A 16,658-nucleotide genomic window follows, 5' to 3' on the forward strand; every position below is an offset into this window, starting at 1 on the left:
GCCAGAAAGCTACAGATCTGGACATATAGAGAGAGCTGTTGAGTTTTTCTGTGCCAGCATAGGCCAGCCTACCTGGGAGATGGAGCCCTCGATGATGGGTCGGGTGCCGGGGACGATGTCAGGTGTCTTCCGGCTCTCCTGGCCCAGCAGGTCCTGTCGGGGGATCTCGTGGATGGAACGGCCCATCTCCTTGATGGTGGTGACCCCCTCGTAGGGCTTCCCCTTGGAGATGGCGCCCTCAAAGCTCCGCGTCGGAGGAGACTCCCGCTTGATCTTGGGGTACTTCAGCCCCTCCTCGTAGCTCTCAGGCGTTGCTCGCGGGGTGCCTGGGACGAGAGAAAGGGGCGTCAGTGAGGTCCTGGGGCAGGTGCTTCGTGACCATTCGGAGAGCCACCCTGGGAGTGACTTCCTTTTCAAATACCCAATTGGACATTTGAAAAGAAAGTCACTTTTTTCAAATACTTAATTTAAAGGTCAGACATAAATTACACAAGCCAAGAAGTATATTTCATCAGATATGATTTTAGATAATTCGTATATTTATTTGAGCTGAATTCAGATCTGTGTTTATTTTTCTCTATTACGTGTAGTGCAGGAGACCCATATGTGAGCATTTCACAGGGACCATGTCGAAGAAGCATTAATTATTCAATTAGCTCCATCGGAAAAACTACGTGTGTTAAGAGAAAAAATAAACCCAGATTTGAATTCAGCACGAAAAACTCTATGATCTATAATCATATCTGATGAAAAATACTTGTTGGCTTGTGTTTAATTAGATTCTATTGATATCAGCGAGTACATGCATTAATTATTCGATTAGCCTCATTGCAAAAACGACACGTAATAGAGAAAAAATAAACACAGATCTGAATTGAGCGCGAAAAACTCTACAAGAATGAGTTAAAATCATATCGGATGAAAAATACTTGTTCGCTTGTGGTTAATTAGATTCTATTGGTATTAGTGCACAAATGCATTAATTATTCAATTAGCCTCATTGCAAAAATGACACGTGATAGAGAAAAAATAAACACAGATCTGAATTCAGTGCGAAAAACTCTACAAGAATGACCTAAAATTATATCAGATGAAAAATACTTGTTCGCTTGTGGTTAATTTGATTCTATTGGTATTAGTGTGCAAATGCATTATTTAATTAGCCTCATTGCAAAAACGACACGTGATAGAGAAAAAATAAACACGATCTGAATTCAGTGTGAAAAACTCTACAAGAATGAGCTAAAATTATATCAGATGAAAATAACCTGTTCGCTTGTGGTTAATTTGATTCTATTGGTATTAGTGCGCAAATGCATTAATTATTTAATTAGCCTCATTGCAAAAACGATACGTGATAGAGAAAAAATAAACACAGATCTGAATTCAGTGCGAAAAACTCTACAAGAATGAGTTAAAATAATATCGGATGAAAAATACTTGTTCGCTTGTGGTTAATTAGATTCTATTGGTATTAGTGCGCAAATGCATTAATTATTCAATTAGCCTCATCGCAAAAACAACACGGGATAGAGAAAAAATAAACACAGATCCTAATTCAGTGCAAAAAACTCTACAAGAATGAGTTAAAATTATATCAGATGAAAAATACTTGTTCACTTGTGGTTAATTTGATTCTATTGGTATTAGTGCGCAAATGCATTAATTATTCAATTAGCCTCATCGTAAAAACTACACGTGATAACTACACCCTAATAACCCTAACCTTGATCCTGGAATAGGACTGAACCATCCTTGCCTACCTTGCATGATAGACCCTGAGAGCACAGTCCTCTCCTTGAGGTCCGCATGAGGGCTGCCCCGAGGGAGGGCACGGCAAATCAGCCCTGGAAATGGCGACAAAAACAAGAAAGAGGAGATATTGTCTTCTGTAATGCACTATGCATTCACTTCTCAAGCAAGCATTATTTCAAACCCAAACACTATGCCGACCAGATATTGTAGCAGAGTCTGTTGGCAATGCTGCAACTGGTAGTAGGCGTGGTAGAGGAGGGAAACGAGGCACCCAGGTGTTAGATGAGGAGCAGCAAAGGAAGAGAATCCAGGCGATACTTATGTCACCCACTGATGACGAATCCTTTGAAGGTTTCTCCGAGAGTGAAATGAGTGTGGAGGAGGAAGGAGATTCAGATGGGAATGGAGGCATTAAGAGGATTACTTGATAGCAGGAGTCAGACGAGGAGCGCCAGAGAAAGAAGATCCGGGGCATACTTACTGCTCCCACAGAGGAAGAGAATTTCATGGGTTTTTCTGGGAATGATGGGTCTGGGAGTAGTGGGGATGAAGAGGAACCATTGGATTGGATCAAGGTACAGGAGATTCGGAATGTGTATACTCGACTAACGTCCAATGACACTTTTGAGGGGTTTTCTGGTGGCGGGGATTGGCAATCAGGTGATACTGTGGAATCGTGGGGAGACCTAAGTCTTGACAAGAGGTGGAAGAGTTGGAGGGATGGGCGTTGGCGTTCAACTGTAGAGGCTAAGTCATCTGATAGTGATGAGAATGGGGTGGAGGGCAGCTCTTCATCGGACGATGAGCTGTAAGATAAATGTAGGCACTGGAATGATAGAACTTTGCAGTAGGCAAAGTGTTGGTTTCGTGCCTTGCGTCTTGTTGCTACCGCTTTTCTTGTCGGGCTTGGGTTCTGGATCTGCAGGTTGCTGCTTTCTTCATGTACCGACCAGCTTGGATTCTCGTAAGTGCAGATTTCCCCTCTCCTTGACTATGGACTGTTTTGGATGACGACGCTGCCTTTTGGACTTTGGGACTTTTAACTGGGATTTCTTTGACTTTGGACTGCTTCTGGACAACAGCTTCTCTTCACTGCTCTTTGTTTGCTTATTATCTTTGAACTGTGTGGTTTTGGTGTGTTTTGGAAGAACTCTTGTTTAATCCGGAATTTTTCCCCAGTTTAATCCGGTTTATTTTCTGAGTTCGTTTTTCAAGCTGCAAATTGCTGCAAACTTTGAGTTTTCACCAGAGGCACTGAAGCAAGTGTCTCTGAATCCTGTTTATTTGCTTTAATAAACTATTGTTTTGGACATACTCCTGTGTCTGGCTCTTTAAGGCATCTGGGTTCCGACATCAGAGGTGTGCAATTCGATCAAAAGACATGCCATTTCGGGGTCCATTTTTCGCTAACCTCTCATTAATAATAAATAAATAAATAATAGTTTGATTACAGACCACCCTCTCTCCCCGAGATGACTCAGAGTGGTTTAAATACAAAACGGCAAACATTCAATGCCGTTAACAAAATAGCAAATTCTGTTTACTGGGAACTTACTCGAATTGAGAGGGGTGTTGCTGTTTTCAATTGGCAAAGATTTGGCCCATTGGCTGCAATGGGAAACTTTAAAGCAGTGTTTCTCAACCTGGGGGTCGGGACCCCTGAGGGGGTCACGAAGGGGTATCAGAGGAGTCACCAAAGACCATCAGAAAACACAGTATTTTCTGATGGGCATGGGGATTCCATGTGGGAAGTTTGAGCCAATTCTATCGTTGGTGGAGCTCAGAATGTTCCTTGATTGTAATGAACTATAAATCCCAGCAACTATGACTCCCAAAAGTCAAGGTATATTTTCCCCAGGCTCCACCAGTGTTCACATTTGTGCATATTGAGTATTTGTGCCAAGTTTGGACCAGATCCACCATTGCGTGAGTCCACAGTGCTCTCTGGATAGAGGTGAACTACAACTCCCAAACTCAAGGTCAATACCCACCAAACCCTTCCAGTGTTTTCCGTTGGTCATGGGATTTCTGTATGGCAAATTAGGTTCACATCCATTGCTGGTACAGTTCAGAATGCTCTTTGATTATAGATGAACTATAAATCCCAGCAATTACAACTCCCAAATTACAAAATCAATCCTCCCCCAACCCCACTAGCATTTACATGTGGTTGCATTGGGTATTTGTGTTCAGTTTGGTCCAGTGAATGAAAATACATCTTGCATATCAGATATTTACATTATGACAGTAGTAAAATGACTGTTATGACGTAGCAACAAAAACAATGTTATGGTTGGGGGTCACCACAATATGTGGAACTGTATTAAGGGGTCACGGCATTAGGAAGGTTGAGAACCACTGCTTTAAAGGCTCCATCCTCAGCCTATCTGCAGAAACCCTACCTCAGTTTTAAGGCCTCGTTTACAACTGCAGCCCTGCCAAGTTTCAAAGCAATTCATCCATTTACTGATTTTTCAGAATTATTTTAAGTTTTAACCATAACATTTTTAAAAATGAGACAAAACAAGACAGAGGTTTCTAGGAATTGTTGTCGCCAGTTGTGTCCATTCTCAGCCAATCACAGCATGGGCACATTTTTATTGGCTGAGAAACAGAAAGACACAAATTTCCCATCATGCTCCGAGAGGAACTCGAGAGACTTTTCGATACCTGGCTCTCTTAATCCGTTTTGTTTGGCTTTTCAGTTCCCTCCTCCCCGTTCTGTTTTCAGAGATTATATAAAATGAACCACTGAATATTACAACTAATTTTCGTTCAAACTGATTCAGGCCCAAACCTAATGCCGACTGACCTTCCAAAGGTGCAGAGACGGGCGATTCCCTCATGGACATCCCTTGCTTGATGTTTCCTTCCATGGCGTCGTAGGTCCGCTTCAGGCTCATCTCGTGAGCTGTCCGCGGGCTCCGGGTTCCCTCTCGGACGTTCTTGATGGCTGTGGAAACAGCAGAGAGACACCTAGTCACAATGGGAGCGTGGATACGGAGGCCCACTTGTGAAAATCAAAAACACTTGGTGTGCCAAAAAAAATACACATTTTGAAAGCCAATAGCTCAACTATAAAATAAATAATTGTTTGAGTATATGTAAATGGAATGCAAGGAGCAAAACCGGGCCGTGAGGCCGTCCCACAAGCACCCCATCTCCTTACCGTCGTAGGTGATGATGTGCCCGCTCTTGCCCTCATAAATAACGTGGCCTTTGGAGGCGCCGGCTTCCTCCCGGCACTTCTCGGGGCTGCTGTCCTCTGTGGCCAGGCGTGTGATGGTCCCTTTCAGCAGAACGTCGGCCGCAATCCCCGACTGGGACAAAGCTGGTGTCCCCTGGAAAGAAAGCCCACCCGTCGTGAATTTGAGAGGGAAGCTACTGGGTCCTACTATCAGAACTGGAATCAACAATGAAGGTTGATGAGTAACTACTATTCAAGACACGTTGAGTGCACTGAGAAGGAAGGAGTGGAGCTCCAGAGTCCTCCATTCTGTACTTTTTAAAAAATTCCTTAACTTCGGGGAAAGAAGGAAGGGGGGAGGAGAGAAAAGGGGAGCTCCAGAGCCCTCCATTTTGTAGTTTTCAAGCTGCCTTGACTTTGGGGAAATATGGAAGGAGGGAGGAGAGAAGAGTGGAGCTCCAGAGTCCTCCATTTTGTAGTTTTTAAACTGCCTTGACTTTGGGGAAATATGGAAGGAGGGAGGAGAGAAGAGTGGAGCTCCAGAGACCTCCATTTTGTAGTTTTTAAACTGCCTTGACTTTGGGGAAATATGGAAGGAGGGAGGAAAGAAGAGTGGAGCTCCAGAGACCTCCATTTTGTAGTTTTTAAACTGCCTTGCCTTTGGAGAAAGAAGGAAGGAGGGAGCGAGGAGAGAAAAGCGGAGCTTCAGAGACCACCATTTTGTACTTTTTAAATTTTCCTTGATTTCGGGGAAAGAAGGAAGGAGGGAGGAGAGAAGAGTGGAGCTCCAGAGAACACAATTTTGTACTTTTTAAAAAAATTATTTTGGGAAAAGAAGGAAGGAGGGAGGAAAGAAGAGTGACGCTCCAAAGACCCCCCATTTTGTAGTTTTTAAACTTCCTTGCCTTTGGAGAAAGGCAGAGGGAGAGAGAAGAGTGGAGTTTCAGAGACCTCCAAGGAAAGGCAGTTTAAAAATTGCAAAATTGAGGTCTCTGAAGCTCCACTCTTCTCTCTTACCTCCTTCCTTCTTTCGCCGAAGTCAAGGCAGTTTAAAAACAACAAACTGGAGGTCTTTGAAGCTCCACCCTTCTCTCCTATCTCCTTTCTCCGAGGCCTTAAGGCAGTTCACAAAACCTGGAAGTGAGTTCTTTGAAGAAAGGAGGGACAATCCGAGTTCCAGAGACCTCAATTTCAGGGTTTTTTTCCCTTAAGGCCTTGGAGGCAGGAGAGAGAAGAAAGAAGCTTCCTCCTATTCCTCCTTTTCCTCCCCTTTCAGAGGAAAGGCATTTTATTTGTTTTTAATGACTGTTATTTGTTATATTTAATTGCTAATTGATAATTTGGTTATAATTAATTGCTACTGTTTTAACTCTGTATGTATTTATGTTTTATACTGTGTTATTGATTGTGGCATCGAATTGCTGCCTTTGTTAGCTGCTCTGAGTCCCCCCCCCCGGGGGGGGGTTGAGAAGGGCGGGGGTAAAAATGTAAATAAATAAAAGAAATAATATTTGAAAACAAAGGGGAAAATGAAGACAGATATTATTTTCCTCACATAATAGTCGCACCCCCTTTTTTTCAGGAAAAAGTGGGAAGTGCGACTATTATGTGATGAAATACAGCATTTCTCTCCCAGTCATCCTCCAATGAGACTTACAGGACTATTTATAGTGAGAAGCTGTAGGCACTGCGGAAACTGACAAAGCCCCTCCTTTTGGAGTACAACTCAGCAAACAAGGCCGTTGGACTGCGACGGGTTAGTACTGATGGTTATGAATAGAGCTGTACCTGGGTGATGGAACCGCGCAAAGATGGCATTGTCTCAACCGAAACCTTGCTGGCTGGTGTCCCACGAGTGATGCTTCCTTCTTGTATAGCGGATGCCGTCCCTAGTTGGAGGCACAAAGCATTGCTTGATTAGAATTCGCTGCTTCTTTCTTCGGCTTCTTCACAGTTCACAAAATAATGACAGGAAGATTGAAACCTTAAATATTTTCTATTCCAAAGGGGGGGGGGAAACACTCTCGGCCTTTCTATGCTGTACATTTCAATACAACATGCATTAGATTATTATTATTATTATTATTATTACTATTATTATTATTATTGTATACCTCACCTTGCTCTCTAAATGGGAGGTGGAGGAGGTGGGGCTGAAGGAGGAGGCGGGGCAACCCCTCTGAAACAGCCAATCGACCCCTCTAAGGGTCACGACAACCAGGTTGAGAACTTCTGTTATAGGTGATGTTATGGAAGAAATGTCTATCAAAGTTACTGAAAAGGGGGTCTCTGGATCATAATAAAGTGTGATGATGATGAAAAAAATATATACAAGCAGACTGAGAAGTCATTTTTAGGGGCCCCAAGACCCATGTTTTGCTCACCTCGAACCACCCCATCATGCTGGGCTCTGACCAAGAGGCCTTCGGGCTGCGAGTTCTGGCTTCGGGGAGAGAATTCCTCCTGCTTGATGTAGGGCAGGGAAGCTAGAAAGCGGGGTAAGAAAGGGTTTCTTGTCACTATGAGCCTCTCTTTTGAGGACAGCTTCAGGATCCTGGTAGCGGTCATTCAAACACATCTGGAGGGACAAGAGGAACATGCTTCTCAGGAAACCAGGCACCTTTCTTCCTTACCTGATTTGGTGGAGTCCTGTTGCCTTGGCAATCCGAGGGAGATGGAGCCCACTGAGGGCTTCGAAGGCTCTTGGCCGTAGGACGCTTGGCTGTGGGAGGTCAAGTACGTCCCGGGGGTGCCCTGGAAGAAGAGAAGAAAGGGGGAGAAAAGGAAGAAGTTAAGGAGGGGAACATGGCAATCAAAACTTAACAAAGGAACCTCTTTTCTGAAATGCTTGGCATTGAGACAGCTTCAGATTTTGGAATATTATCACATGCATGTATGAGGGATCTTGGGGGGTTCAACCCAAGTCTAAACACAGAATACCCAGAATTGCACAGACCCTCACATTTCTCTCCAGTCTCGTGTCTCATTCGCAAAGATATAGAAGACTGAATATTAATAAAGACTGAGGATATAAAAGACATGATATGGAGAAAGACTGAGGAAATAGACGTCCTGATTTTTGTAAAGACTGAGATATAAAAGACCTGATTTCTAAAGACAGAAAACAGACCCGATATTTGTAAAGACTGAGGAAATAGAAGACCTGATACTTATAAAGACCAAATAGATTACTGCAACGCGCTCTACGTGGGGTTGCCTTTGAAGACTGTTCGGAAACTTCAATTAGTCCAACGGGCTCACCGGAGTGTCATACAGGGAGCATACCACCCCCCTGCTATGTCAGCTCCACTGGCTGCCGATCCAGTTCCGAGCACAATTCAAAGTGCTGGTTTTGACCTACAAAACCCTTTACAGTTCTGGCCCAGCGTACCTGTCCGAACGTATCTCCTTCTACATCCCACCTCGGAGTTTAAGATCTGCTGAGGGGGCCCTGCTCTTGGCCCCACCTTTATCACAAGCGAGACTGGTGGGGACGAGGGACAGGGCCTTCTCGGTGGTGGCCCCTCGCCTGTGGAATGCACTCCCCGGGGATATTAGGACATCACCATCCCTCCTCTCCTTCAGGAAGAAGCTAAAAACCTGGATGTGGGACCAGGCCTTCGTGTAGGCTGGCAGATGGACAAAGACAACCAATAATGACCAGAGTAGGAAAGGACAACGACAATGCTAAATGCTTACGGACTTGGATTTGGTGAACACTGACCACAAGATGTTTTTATTGCTGCTAGTTTATTGTCTGATTGTTTTAATTAGCTATAACCGTGATATTATGTGTTAAATTTGTGTATTGTATATTGCATTGTATGTTGTAGTTGTTAGGCATCGAATTGTGCCTTTTGTAAGCCGCCCTGATATTTGAAAAAACTGAGGAAATAGAAGACCTGATATTTGAAAAGACGGAGGATATAGAAGAACTGATACTTAAAAAGACGGAGGAAATAGAAAACCTGATATTTGAAAAGACGGAGGAAATAGAAAACCTGATATTTGAAAAGACTGAGGATATAGAAAACCTGATATTTGAAAAGACTGAGGATATAGAAAACCTGATATTTGAAAAGACTGAGGATATAGAAAACCTGATATTTGAAAAGACTGAGGATATAGAAAACCTGATATTTGAAAAGACTGAGGATATAGAAAACCTGATATTTGTAAACACTGAGGAAATAGAAGATCTGATATTTGCAAAGACTAAGGCTATAGAAGACCTGATATTTGGAAAGACTGAGGAAATAGAAGACCTGATATTTGGAAAGACTGAGGATATTGTAGACCTGATACTTATAAAGACTGAGAATGAAGAAGACCAGATATTTGTGAAGACTGAGGAAATAGAAGAGTTGATATTTGAAAAGACTGAGGAAATAGAAGACCTGATATTTGTGAAGACTGAGGAAATAGAAGAGTTGATATTTGAAAAGACTGAGGAAATAGAAGACCTCATATTTGTAAAGACTGATCTGAGAGACTGAGGATATAAATGAAATCATATATGTAAAAAAATAAAATATTATATTCATATTATGTTTATGATTATTTATATTCTGCTTTTTCTCTCCACAAGGAGACTCAAAGCAGGTAACATTCAAAGCATATCACTACAATTCAAAACATACAAATATTAAAACCGAATAAAATATCATTGGTATGAAAAACAATTCAGTTAAGTCCATAAAAACATATTCAAGACTGATCTTAAAAACTTTCCTGAATAAAAAAAAAAGTTTGATATAGGAAATCGATAGGCCCTGACAACCTCCCACTCCTGCCTTGTAAATGGACAATGAGGAGACCAACAGATGTCGCCTTGAAAGGAGAAGATTGGGACTTCGGAAATTTCAGATTCTGGTCGCAGGGTCTCCCTAGTGGCACGTGGGGCTATTTTCTCCGCTGCCCCCTCACCTGTGAGATGGATCCCCCCATGATGAAAGAGGGCTTCTCGGAGGGCACCGCTGTCTTGGAGGAGGGGATCAACGGGGGCGGAGGTCGGGTCGGCCGGGTCGTCAGGGGCCGGACTCCTTCGGGGAGGTTGGTGATGACTTGGTGAGGCGCGGGCTGGAGAACTTGGGAAAAGGGAGGGGAGGAAAAGGAAAGACATCTTAGCAAACAACATGGTTACTCGAGCGAGAATCTCACCAACAGAATGTCATAAACAGCAGGATACGTTTCAGGTTTGCTAGTACAAGAGAAAGATCTCTCATCTGAAACGCTTGGGAAGTGTTTTCAATTTCGGACTGTAAAACGTAGGGACCGATGAGAATCTGTGCATCCCGTGATGGGAAAGATCCTCGCATCTCTCTACAGCCTCGCATCTCTTGGGTATGAGACATGAGGCTGGAAAGAGACAAAGGATCTGAGGAATACAGAATACAATGGATCTGATATCCAAGAAGGAAAACAGTAATGTAGTGGAGGTCACCGAGGAGGCAGACCACCTTGTAAACGAAAATGGTAGCGAAAGAAAAAGAGATCTTAGCAAATCGTTCAAGGCAAATATCAGCATGTCATCAACAGTAGGATATTTTTCAGGTTTCTAGTGCAAGACAAGGATTTCTCATCTGAAATGCCTGGGAAGTGCTTTGAATTTCGGATTGTAATACAATAGTAATCCAAACAGAGGGCTCAGTGCAAATCCATGCCTCCTGTGATGGGTAAGATCCTCGTATCTCTCTCCAGCCTTGCTTCTCATTCGTTGGCTACTTGCGTATGAGGCTAGAAAGAGACTAAGGATCTGAGAAATGGATCTGATATTCAAGAGGGACAACAGTAAATCTCCAAGGAGGCCAACCACCTTGCTAACAAAAAGGGAAAGGGAATACACACACACATACATACATACATACTGACTTGGCCACGGTAGTCCACGCTCTGGTTACATCCCGTCTTGATTACTGCAACGCTCTCTACGTGGGGTTGCCTTTGAAGACGGCCCGGAAGCTCCAACTAGTCCAACGGGCGGCAGCCATGGTATTAACAGGGGCTGGGCGCAGGGAGCACACAACTCCTCTGCTGTACCAGCTTCACTGGCTACCGATTAGCTACCGAGCCCAATTCAAAGTGCTGGTTTTGACCTTTAAAGCCCTAAACGGTTCTGGCCCTACATACCTATCCGAACGTATCTCGGCCTATCAGCCCACCAGGACCCTTAGATCTTCAGGAGAAGCCCTTCTCTCTATCCCACCTGCTTCACAGGTGCGGCTCGTGGGAACGAGAGATAGGGCCTTTTCTGTGGTGGCCCCCCGGCTTTGGAATGCCCTCCCTACTGAATTAAGGTCAGCCACTTCGCTAATGGCATTTAGGAAAAAACTAAAAACCTGGATGTTTGAGCAAGTCTTCAATTGACCTTCGTCGTGATGTTTTATCTGACCATGGATTAGCAATCAAGACAACGAATTGGATGACGATTTTAACTATGAGATGTCCCGATCTGTATTGGTGGCCCAATGCTGCGTATGTTTTTTGTATGTATTCTTAATTTTAATTTTATATGCTTAAGTGAATTGTATATTTTAACATTGTATATTTTAACATGTTGTAAACCGCAATGAGTCGCCGCATAGGCTGAGATATTAGCGGTATACAAGCATACCAAATAAATAAATAAATAAATACATACATACATACACATGCACATACACACACACACAAGTTTGGGGACCCGGTGATGCTTGGGTTATTTGAGAAAACCATTGTGTGCCAAGGTTGGTCTTTATCAGTTATTTATGTGGCTCGCAGTGGTCTCAGGAAGGTAGTGAAGGTACTGTGAGTCCCATCGTCCATGGTCCACCCTCCTCCAAACAGCACCAGGATGTAGTGTGGGTCATGGGGGCTCTGTGTGCCAAGTTTGGTCTTGATCAATCAATGGATGAGGGTCGCAGTCATCTCAAAAAGTAAGTAAAGGTACTTCAAGTCCCATCGTCTGTGATCCATCGTCCTCCAAACTGCACCAGGATGTAGAATGGGTCATGGGGACTCTGTGTAGCAAGTTTGGTCTTGATCAGTCATTGGATGAGGGTCGCAGTGGACTCAGAAAGTGAGTGAAGGTACTTCAAGTCCCATCGTCCGTGATCCATCCTCCTCGAAACTGCACCAGGATGTAAAATGGGACATGGGGGCTCTGCGTGGCAACTTTGATCTTGATCAATAATTGATGAGGGTCGCAGTGGTCTCAGAAAGTGAGTGAAGGTACTGCAAGTCCCATCATCTGTGGTCCATCTTCCTCCAAACTGCACCAGGGTGTAGAGTGGGTCATGGGGGTTCTGTTGTTTGTTGTATTGGATCACACGTCGGACTCTTCCCAAGTGTCTAGGACTGTGTGATGTATCGGCGAATAATGCATGCAGATCCCAGTAAGGCGGCCTTTTGTAACGGGCAGGTGGTAATTTTGTCGGCGCCGATTGAGTTTAAGTGCAGGCCAAGGTCTTTAGGCACTGCACCCAGTGAACCAATCACCATTATTATAATTATATTATATAATAATAATAATAATAATAATAAAATTATATAATATTATATAATAAATAATAGTATATTATAATTTTATAATACCATCATTATTATTATATAATTTTAATAATATAATTATATAATTATATATAATTATATAATAGTATATTATAATTATATAATACCATTATTATTATTATTATTATTATAATTATATAATTATTATATATTCTTATGCTCTGCTTTTTTCTCTCCACCAAGGAGACTCAAAGTGGGTCTTGGAGAGGTGTCTATCCCCGATTCCCTGCATTACCTGGGGGGACGCTGTAGCGCACGGCGTTGATGTCCGGCTGAGGGGAGGCCTTGCTGACCTCCCGGGGCGACAGGCGGTATGGTGAGGAGGAGCGCACTACCGCGCTCTGCATCTGCGCCTCCTGCTCCATGGCGCGCTTCACTTCGGCGTATGGCATGTAGGCCATGGGTTTCCCTGCAAGGAGGCAAGGGAGCGGCGTGAGCAGAGACACAACGAGTTACTTCTCCAAAACGGGATTGCGATGAAACCGACCAAGCAAAAGGTTCATAACACGATGAAGCCTCAACGTTTACAACCGCTTTTGGTCAGAACAACCAGCTGGGACCCCCATTGTCAAACTGTCTTGTTTTCTTTATGGGGAGAATCGACACTTAGTCTGCTTCAGAGCCAAATTAAACATTAAATTGCCCACCTGAAAGATCTCTTTAGCACACAAAACGGGGTCCCTTGTCAGGGCGAATAACTTATCTCTCCTGACTTAAATAAATAAACAAAACAAAACAAAACTCTACCTCAAGCTATCAATAAAGGCAGGTAATAACATTTGATATTATTATTATTATTATTATTATTATTATTATTATTGTTAGTATTATTATTATTCTCCAGCAGAAAGGAAGCCTGTTCCCTCTCCCTTAGGGCTATTGCAACATGGCTCCTCTCTCACGTCTCCCCTTCTGCAAGCTAAACTGCAAGGGTTAGGGTTAGGGTTCAAAGTTGAGGTTTAGGAGTTAGAGTTAGGGGTTAGCAGTTGGGGTAAGGTGTTAGGGGTTAGGAGTTAAGAGGGTTGGGGTTAGGAGTTAGGGGTAAGGGGATAGGAATTAGGGTTTAGGAGTTAGGGGTAAGGGGTTAAGAGTAAGGGGTTAGGATTAGGAGTTAAGAGTTAGGGGTAAGGGGCTAGGGGTAAGGGAACAAGAGTTAGGGCTAGGGTAAGCTGTTAGGAGTCAAGGAGGGGAGTTAAGTGCTAGAGTTAGGGGTTAGGAGTTAAAGAATTGGGATTACGGGTTAGGAGTTAGAGGCAAGGGGTTAGGAGTTAGGGTTGGGGTCAGGTGTTAGGAGTTAGGGTGAAGAGTTAAGAGCTAGGGTTGGGAGTTAGGGGTAAGGGGGCAGGAGTTAGGGTTAGGGGGAAGGTGTTAGGAGTTATGGTGAGGAGTTAAGAGCTAGAGTTAGGAGTTAAATAGTTAGGGTTACGAGTTAGGGGTAAGGGGTTAGGAGTTAGGGTGAGGAGTTAAGTGCTAGAGTCAGGGGTTAGGAGTTAGGGTTAGGTGTTAAAGAATTGGGATTACGGGCTAGGAGTTAGAGGTAAGGGGTTAGGAGTTAAGGTTGGAAGTTAGAAGTTAGGGTTGTGGTAAGGTGTTAGGAGTTAGGGTGAGGAGTTAAGAGCTAGGGTTAGGAGTTAGGGGTAAGGGGGCAGGAGTTAGGGTTGGGGGAAGGTGTTAGGAGTTAGGATGAGAAGTTAAGAGCTAGAGTGATGGCCTAGGAGTTAAAGAGTTAGGGTTATGAGTTAGGGGTAAGGGGTTAGGAATTAGGGTTAGAAGTTAAGGTTAGGGGTAAGGTGTTAGGAGTTAGAGTGAGAGTTTAAGAGTTAGAGTTAGGGGTTAAGAATTAAAGAGTTAGGTTTACAGGTTAGGAGTTACGGGAAAGGGGTTAGAAGTTAGGGGTAGGGGTAAGGTGCTAGGGTGAGAAGTTAAGAGCTAGGATTAGCGGTTAGGAGTTGGGGTAAGGGGTTAGGAGTTAGGGTTAGAAGTTAGGGTTAGGGGTAAGGTGCTAGGAGTTAGGGTGAAGAGTTAAGACCTAGGGTTAGGGGACAGGGGTTAGGGGTAAGGGGTTAGGAGTTAAAGTGAGAAGTTAGGGGTTAGAGCTAGAGCTAGGGGTTAAGAGTAACCTGTAACTCTTTTAGGGATACAGGTTAGGGGTAGGGGTAAGGTGCTAGGGTGAGAAGTTAAGAGCTAGGATTAGCGGTTAGGAGTTGGGGTAAGGGGTTAGGAGTTAGGGTTAGAAGTTAGGGTTAGGGGTAAGGTGCTAGGAGTTAGGGTGAAGAGTTAAGACCTAGGGTTAGGGGACAGGGGTTAGGGGTAAGGGGTTAGGAGTTAAAGTGAGAAGTTAGGGGTTAGAGCTAGAGCTAGGGGTTAAGAGTAACCTGTAACTCTTTTAGGGATACAGGTTAGGGGTAGGGGTAAGGTGCTAGGGTGAGAAGTTAAGAGCTATTATTTATTTATTTATTTATTTCTTGCACTTATTGACCGCCACTCTCAGCCCTAGGGGCGACTCGTGGCGGTGAACAACAACACAGAAAAGACAGTGTACAAAGAATCACGACAATACATACACACTACTACTACCTAACATATACTTATGCTAAAAATCCGCTTCGTCTAATCCTGGGGTCATAGTCGCATCGTAGTCATAATCCATTCCAGAGTCGATCCAATGATACCACTCAGTTGAAGGCTTGCTCGAAGAGCCATGTTTTCAGGCTTCTACGGAAGGCCATCAAGGAGGGCGCCTGTCTAACTTCAGCAGGGAGGGTGTTCCACAACCGGGGGGCCACCACCGAGAAGGCCCGCTCTCTCGTACCCGCCAAACGTGCCTGTGAGGCAGGCGGGACCGAGAGAAGGGCCTCCCCGGACGATCTCAAGGTCCTCGTGGGCTCGTAGGCCGAGATGCGGTCTGCGAGGTATTTTGGGCCGGAACCGTTTAGGGCTTTGTAGGATAACACCAGCACCTTAAATTGGGCCCGGTAGCAAATCGGCAGCCAGTGGAGCTGGGACAGCAGGGGCGTTGTATGCTCTCTGCGCCCTGCTCCTGTTAACAACATGGCTGCCGCGCGTTGGACTAGCTGAAGCTTCCGGGCCGTCTTCAAGGGCAGCCCCACGTAGAGAGCGTTGCAGTAGTCGAGGCGGGATGTGACCAAAGCGTGTACCACCGTGGCCAAGTCAGACTTCCCAAGATACGGGCGCAACTGGCGCACGAGCCGAAGCTGTGCAAATGCTCCCCTGGTCACCGCTGAAACCTGAGGCTCCAGGCTCAGCGATGAGTCCAGGGTCACACCCAAGTTGCGAACCTGCGCCTTCAAGGGGAGTGCGACCCCGTCCAGCACAGGCTGTAACCCTATACCCTGTTCGGCCTTGCGACTGACCAGGAGTACCTCTGTCTTGTCTGGATTTAGTTTCAGTTTGTTCGCCCTCATCCAGACCATTACAGCGGCCAGACACCGGTTCAGGACTTCGACGGCCTCCTTAGTAGCAGGTGGGAAGGAGTGACAGAGTTGGACGTCATCTGCGTACAGGTGACACCGCACCCCGAAACTCCGGATGATCTCATCCAGCGGCTTCATGTAGATGTTAAACAGCAAGGGGGACAAGATGGAACCCTGAGGAACGCCACAGGTCAACGGCCGTGGCGTTGAACAGGAGTCCCCCCATAACACCTTCTGGGTACGACCCTCCAGAAATGACCGGAGCCACTGCAGAGCAGTGCCCCCGAGACCCATCTCTGCAAGGCGCCCCAGAAGAATACCGTGGTCGACGGTATCGAAGGCCGCTGAGAGGTCCAAGAGCACCAACAGGGACACACTCCCCCTGTCTAGCTCCCGGCGCAGATCATCCACTAAGGCGACCAAGACCGTCTCGGTACCATGTCCCGGTCTGAAACCAGACTGTGCCGGATCCAGATAATCCGTGTCTCTCAAGAATACCTGGAGTTGTGAGGCCACCACGCTTTCCATGACTTTGCCCAAGAAGGGAAGATTGGAAACAGGCCGAAAGTTGTCCAATTTAGTGGGGTCAAGTGATGGTTTCTTCAACAGCGGCTTTATAACAGCCTGTTTTAGGCTCGCTGGAATCTTGCCTTCCCGAAGGGAGGCATTAACCACCACCGTTACCCACTCGGCCAATCCCCCTCTGGCCTCCTTCAGAAGCCAGGATGGGCAGG

At 44.9% G+C, this 16,658-nt stretch overlaps 1 protein-coding gene across 7 annotated transcripts in view; it reads right to left on the reverse strand.

Annotated features, from left to right (window-relative positions):
* The window catches only part of NCOR1 (nuclear receptor corepressor 1), a 110,253-nt gene that overhangs the window by 25,706 nt on the left and 67,889 nt on the right, over positions 1 to 16,658 (reverse strand). For all 7 annotated transcript variants that reach the window (XM_067472115.1, XM_067472113.1, XM_067472110.1 and 4 more), the window contains 9 exons: positions 12,726 to 12,899; positions 9,869 to 10,029; positions 7,576 to 7,696; positions 7,327 to 7,428; positions 6,731 to 6,831; positions 4,925 to 5,096; positions 4,568 to 4,708; positions 1,764 to 1,847; positions 73 to 326 (listed from right to left, as the gene is read on the reverse strand). In XM_067472115.1, the coding sequence (XP_067328216.1) occupies positions 73 to 326; positions 1,764 to 1,847; positions 4,568 to 4,708; positions 4,925 to 5,096; positions 6,731 to 6,831; positions 7,327 to 7,428; positions 7,576 to 7,696; positions 9,869 to 10,029; positions 12,726 to 12,899 (1,310 nt within the window). The remainder of the gene's footprint in view (positions 1 to 72; positions 327 to 1,763; positions 1,848 to 4,567; positions 4,709 to 4,924; positions 5,097 to 6,730; positions 6,832 to 7,326; positions 7,429 to 7,575; positions 7,697 to 9,868; positions 10,030 to 12,725; positions 12,900 to 16,658) is intronic.

Source organism: Anolis sagrei, chromosome 11 (assembly GCF_037176765.1).
Source record: "Anolis sagrei isolate rAnoSag1 chromosome 11, rAnoSag1.mat, whole genome shotgun sequence".
NCBI classification, from domain to species: Eukaryota; Metazoa; Chordata; class Lepidosauria; order Squamata; family Dactyloidae; genus Anolis; species Anolis sagrei.